General features: G+C 49.8%; 1 protein-coding gene across 1 annotated transcript in view; it reads right to left on the reverse strand.

Annotated features, from left to right (window-relative positions):
* Positions 1 to 4596, reverse strand: part of tshz3b (teashirt zinc finger homeobox 3b) — a gene marked incomplete at both ends in the record, with an annotated part of 31388 nt that extends 26792 nt beyond the window's left edge. Inside the window, one exon of the mRNA XM_079217389.1 lies at positions 4557 to 4596. Coding sequence (XP_079073515.1) covers positions 4557 to 4596 — 40 coding nt within the window. The remainder of the gene's footprint in view (positions 1 to 4556) is intronic.
* Between the last annotated feature and the right edge of the window lie 1404 nt (positions 4597 to 6000).

The raw sequence follows: 6000 nt of genomic DNA on the forward strand, positions 1-6000 counted from the left end.
TCTTGATGTTAATATTTACATAAATCATGCTTAGCCTCTTTGGACACCACGCTGATGAAAGGTGTTTCTGAAAAAAGAAATCAACGCTGGGGGGTTGAGAAATCCTCCCGCTCCCGGAAAGTGTCATTGAGTAGCTAATAACGACCGGTGTCAACGTCATCAATCTGCAGAAGGGAGCTCGCAGGAGAACAAAACACCTCCACACACACACACACACACACACACACACACACACACGCAGTGCTATGTTAACATCGTGCAGCTGCTACTTACTGCTAAACATCCTTCGTTTCACAGAAACAATAGATTTGCGGTTACGCTTGTGAGGATGTGGGATTTTGGAAATGTAAAAAAAAAAAAAACACACAGGTGAAAAAATACACTGGACGTCGAAGCTTCCTGTCTCACAACAATGATCTGTTTGGTCTAGCCTGGCTTTGAAGCGCCCGGAACAAAAAAAGCCCGCCTCTCGCCCCCGAGCTTTGTCCTTTTTTTTTCTGATCAAATAAACACCCTTTGGTCCGAAAAAAAACGGCGTGCGGACGTGGATGAGCCGGCGTGGGCTCGCATAACGCCTTCCACCTCAACAATCCCCAAATGCTAATTATAGGAGCGGCCTGTGTTGGCTTCCCCACTCAAACCGCTGGACGCTCACGCTCAGACCGCGCCAACGCCGTCTCCAAAAGCCTCCACCTGTGGTGGGGTTTCGAAAAAAGCAAAGAAAAAAGGGATTCGTGGGGGGAGAGGGTGTGTGTGTGTGGGGGGGTTGGGCAAATGAGGACAGTGTAAGATCAAGTTGATTACATCCAACCACGCCGCGGACCCTAATTGGCGAGCGTGACAGTGTGCTGAGCTTGTCATCTCCAATCATTAGGCCCGTCAAGAGATCCATCAGATGCTCCGGCTAATTAGGAGAACGCTAATGAAGCTGGCAAAACAACTCCTCTTTTTAGACGGCTGAATGCGCGCCGTCGCCGGGGTTGGAAGTGTGTTTGTGTGTGCGTGTGTGTGTGCGCGTGTGTGTGTGTGTGTGCGCGCGAAGGTCTGCAGGATGGGAGGAGAGAGAGAGAGGGCGAATGTGTGGGATCACGATGCGGGAAGGATGGAGGATGTGTGACGTAGAATGAATCGGTTGCTTCTTCTGTGCCGCACACGCCAAGAGTTGGCCCGCGGCTCGACGCCATGTCGGAGTGCGCCTAAGCTTGGTAAACCGGCTAAGACCACATGAGAAGCCCCCAAATAAGCAGATTCAAAGGGAAGGCCGCTCGGTAAACACGCTGACCTTTAACCAGATTTACGGGTTTATGTCGTTTTTCTCAAATTTGATGGTTGAGTGAATCAGCGAAGCCCGGCGTGATCTTGAAGCCGCCTTGGACCGCAAAGCACTCTGGGATTGCTTAATTTTTCCGGGTGCAGGATAGAGAGACAGAATCAGTGACATAAAAGAGAAAGAAAGCTGGAAGTTGTTTTTATAAATAATAAGGTTGGGGTGTGCTCTTCCCCCTCCCCGAGTTCCTAATCAAGGCCTATCATTTGCCATCCTCCCATAACTCTTGCCATCATCACTACGGCGCAATCAATTTGTCATCACTCTCTGTGTGCCATGCAGTCCTCCTCAACCTTATAACTTGCAGCTGTGAGCGAGGAAGGGAGGGGTGTGGGGAGGAGGAGGTGGAGGAAAGGGAGGAATGAAGGGTAAAAAAAATAACAGAAATAAATACAAATAGGAAGCTGCCAATAGTCTAAAGTGAAACTCCTCCTCCGCCTGTTTGTTCTCGTCCGCTCATCAGAGAAATAAATGCCTCGTTTACTCTGCCGTCTCCCACTGCAGGCGCACTCGCTCATTCCGGATGAATAAAAAGTCGTCTCGCTGTGCAACAATCCATCCAACCAGACGTCCATCCACCCATCCGTCCGTCCGTCCATCTGTCCACCCATTCCTTTACCCCCCCCCCATTGTGTCCATTAGGGCTAAAACATTTGATCAAGTAAGGCCCTGGGCTGAGAATACATAAGACTCTCTCTCAGTGTGTGTGTGTGTGTGTGTGTGTGTGTGTGTGTGTGTGCCAGCCTCTGATTGACCATTAGGGCCATTGATGAATGTGGCTGTCAGAGGGCAGACAATTAAATCAAATATGAAACAAAGTCTCTCTGACGGGCCTTTCTGATGGAGCAAAGCAGTCTTCCGCCTCACGATTAGGCTAATAGTTACATTTTTCATACCACTCTACGTGTGTGTGTGTGTGTGTGTGTGCGTCGAGAAGTATCGCATGCTTGTTTATACGCACTATAAAGTCATTGCAGCATGTCCTCCCAGCATGCACCGCTGCACATTTGTAATTACGTGCGCGTGCTGGTTCGGCTGTGGGCGCATTTCGGAGACCGGGTTTGCTTGAGAGCATAAAACAAAGTTGCGAACAAGAGTGTGCTAAAGTAAAAAAAAAAAAAAAAGCTTACAGTGAGATGTTAAAGGTCGTACGTCGTAACTCCCGGAAATAAACAGGAATGGTAGTGAAGTGTTTCAATGCCACAATACCAAAGCTACAGTAGGGAATCGAGGTCGGGGAAAAGGCAAAAATTCCAGCTTGAACGCAAATTATTGCCGTCGTAAATGATCTGATGAGAACACAGAGACTGTCCCTCCACTTCAATGGGAAGCATAAAATAAATGCCGAGAGCGGTTCATTATCCTCGTCAAGTCTGAGGAGAAGGGAGGTGGGGGGGGGGCTAAGAAATCAAAGCTAATAAAAGTCTGTGTGTGTGCAGGGGGGGGAATGGATACACAAAAAGAAACGCAATTAAATGACGACGTTAATGGCGAGAACTTTGTGAGGGCCAGACGTGACTTCAGCAGGCCCCTCGGAGCGAGGGAGGGAGGGAGGAGACGGGCTAGGGGGGGGGTGATTTATTGACACTTATCGGGAATGAACAGATCAAAGGCTCGGCCAGATGACAGGCGATCAATCAGGCGTCAAATCAAAGATGGCAATTGTCCATTAAAGCTCTCTTCCAGTATGCACTCCCTCCTCCGGGGCTGTGAAATAATCTTTAGACGGGGAGAAAAGTCTTTCTTTTCTCTTTTTTTTTCCCAGAAACTGAGGGTGGGAGGGGTGTGTGTAGAGAAAGAAAGAGAAAACAGGCCCGGACCCTGATGAGAAAAAACAAGGATGGTAAACGGCTAAGAGAGCGGTAGCTATATTAAGAGTCCGAAGGTAACGACAAAAGAACAAGAGCAAAAAGCTCCCTGAAGCCCAATGTTGTGAAAGCAGAAGACATTCCAAAGGAGGACGTGACGGTGAACCGGCGGCACCGGCAGTAGACGGACGACATGAAGGGACGTAAACGTTTCAGCGATGCTGAGCACGCCGGGCCAAGCGGGGCTGGAAGAGTCCACTTCCTTGGCCTAGAGTTTAATCCGACACCGGAGGCCTCGGCGACAGTCAGCTGACCCCTACAGGGACTCCACCGAGGGCCCCCGGTCCACACACATCCTCCGCTCCACAGTCCAAATGTACGTAGCGGAGGAGCGGAAAAGAGATAAGGGACGCTGTGGACGATCGAGTTCTCTGAGGCGAAAGGAGAGAATGGAGCAGAATGAAAAGGGAAAGGAAAAAAAGAGGCATCTTCACACGCTGACAGTCTTTTTCTAGAACGCGTGCAACCACTCCGCCGAGGCTGACCTGTGACCTCTTTATTTCAGAGTGCAATAATAAGATGACTGCTCTAACTACCGGGGTGGCGTAACAACATCCAAACCCTCTTTATTTCTGACACGAGAGATTGAAAAAAATATTGACGAATTAGTACAATAACAATTATTCGCTGTGTCGATTGATGCGAGCGTTGCTTTTCCTTCGTGGCTGCGCTTTTGTGTGCAAAACATCAGCAAATGGCGATTAAAAAACAAAGCCCATCACAGTTTTCCAAACCCTCGGGCGTCTGGTTTGGTCCAACCACAGCAGTTCCAAACCCACCCCGGTGCCATTCGCAGGGACACACAACAGAGACTAACTAAACAGAGTCGCCTTTAAGCGTCTGCATATGTTGGACGTTTGACTCTGAACGATTGGAGAGGAATGATGTATTTCTGTTGATCGATTAATCAACTCGTCCATGAAAAGGAATGACTTTGTTTACAAACACGTCAAGTAAAAATGGCAAAAAAAATGAAAAAATGTCTTAGGAATTCCAACACACACTGCTATAGTGTAAAGAGCAGAGGTTTGGGCTTGATGTTGCACTGCCACTGATTTCAACAGGAGGGATTATGACAGATGACATGACAGGTCTGGTTCATGAGAGGGGAAGTTGTGTTGAGGGCACTGGAGCTGTGGAAAGTAGATGTTTGCCCTTTCCTTGCTAGTTTACAGTAGCCCAAAACAGAGAGGGTGAGGGAAATAATACTGAAAAGTAAGTGAATGAGGGAGGAAGGAGGGGGCAAAATAGAGAGAGGGTGAGAGAGGAAGTAGAGAGAGAGAGAGAGAGAGAGAGAGAGAGAGAGAGAGAGAGAGAGAGAGAGAGAGGTACATTGCATTCAAGCCAAAGCCAGTCCGTACCTGCTGCGCGCCGAGGCGCATCCTGCTTCCTCCGCGGCATGTCGGCGTCGGGTGCCCCGGCAGGGAGCACTCTTCTCCGGCTCCGCTGACTCGGTGCTGCCCGGAGGGCTCCGCGGAGCTTTGGTACAACTCCCCCCCCCCTCCTGGATGCGCTCTCACGGCTCCCACATAGAACGGGGTGTGGGTGGGTGCGTGTGTAAGCGGGAGGAAGGGGCGCAGTTTGGTGATGAAGAAGAAGAAGAAGAAGAGGGCAATGAAAAAAAAAATGCAAAACAAAAAAAAATTAAAGAGAGCGGTGCCGATTCAGCGCGACTCCTGCGGCTGGCTGCTCCTCTCCGGCGGGCGGTCGCTCTGCGTGCCGCTGTCTCTCTCTCTCTCTCGGGGAGGCTTCTCCGTAGAAAAAAACAAGAGCACGGAGGTATTTCTTCTTCTTCTTTCTCTTTTCTTGTGTGTGTTAAATCGCCTCGTGTCTCCGTGTGATCCTCTCTACTTGGCGTCGGCGGCTGCAACAGGCTCGAAGCTTGAAGAGAGGAAAAAAAAAACGAAACGATCGTGTCAGTCAAAAAGATATCAACAAAAAAAAGCCAAAAAAAGTCCGCAAAACAAGGGGACAACAACACATCAGGAGCTGACACAACTGAAGCCCTGCGCCTCCTTCTACGGTTCAACCTCTCCGCCGCTGATCGGCGTCACGTAGCTCCCCGTCTCTCTCTCGCTCTCTCTCTCTCTCTCTCTCTCTCTCCCTCCCTCCCTCCCTGCCTCTCTCACCCCTCTCTCTCTCTGTCACTCACTGCCTCGTTCCGTCTCCGTTTATCCCCCCTCCTCCTCCTCCTTCTCCCGCACGAGCGGGCTAATCAGAAGCTCTGTGCTTATTATGCTTTTGAAATGTGCGTCAGTCGTATTGCGGATGGATCTAAGGAGCGCCATACAGGGGAAGACGCATGGTATAGCCCGACAGATGTGTATCTATATAAATATACATATTTACAAATGCAGTGTGATCCACAAGCACGCGGGCATGGCTGACAGCGAGATGTGAGCGGAAATGCATACTCACTTTACGGGCTGATCCTCCGCCGCGCTATCCATGAGGTTGTTCCTCTTTTTTTTGGGGGGGGGGGGGGGGGGTATTTATGTTGTCCCTCTCCCGGCAAATCACGCGCAATGCAAAGCCAAGAGGTGGTGGAGCAGCCGAAACGTGCCTGGAAGCGTGTCATACAAATCCATCCGGCTCCCGCAAGTCCTGTTGGTTGTGAGGAAGGGATATGACACACTGATGATGATGATGATGATGATGATGATGATAATAATAATAATAAAACAAAAAGCTACACGCAGCTTTTTCTTTCAGTTTGTTATTCTCAGGACCGGAGAAAAGAGGAGGAGGAGGAGGAGGAGGAAGAAGAGGAGGAGGAGGTGACGACCGGGGACTGGTCACCCAACA

Source organism: Taurulus bubalis (genome assembly GCF_910589615.1).
Source record: "Taurulus bubalis genome assembly, chromosome: 4".
Classification (NCBI taxonomy): domain Eukaryota; kingdom Metazoa; phylum Chordata; class Actinopteri; order Perciformes; family Cottidae; genus Taurulus; species Taurulus bubalis.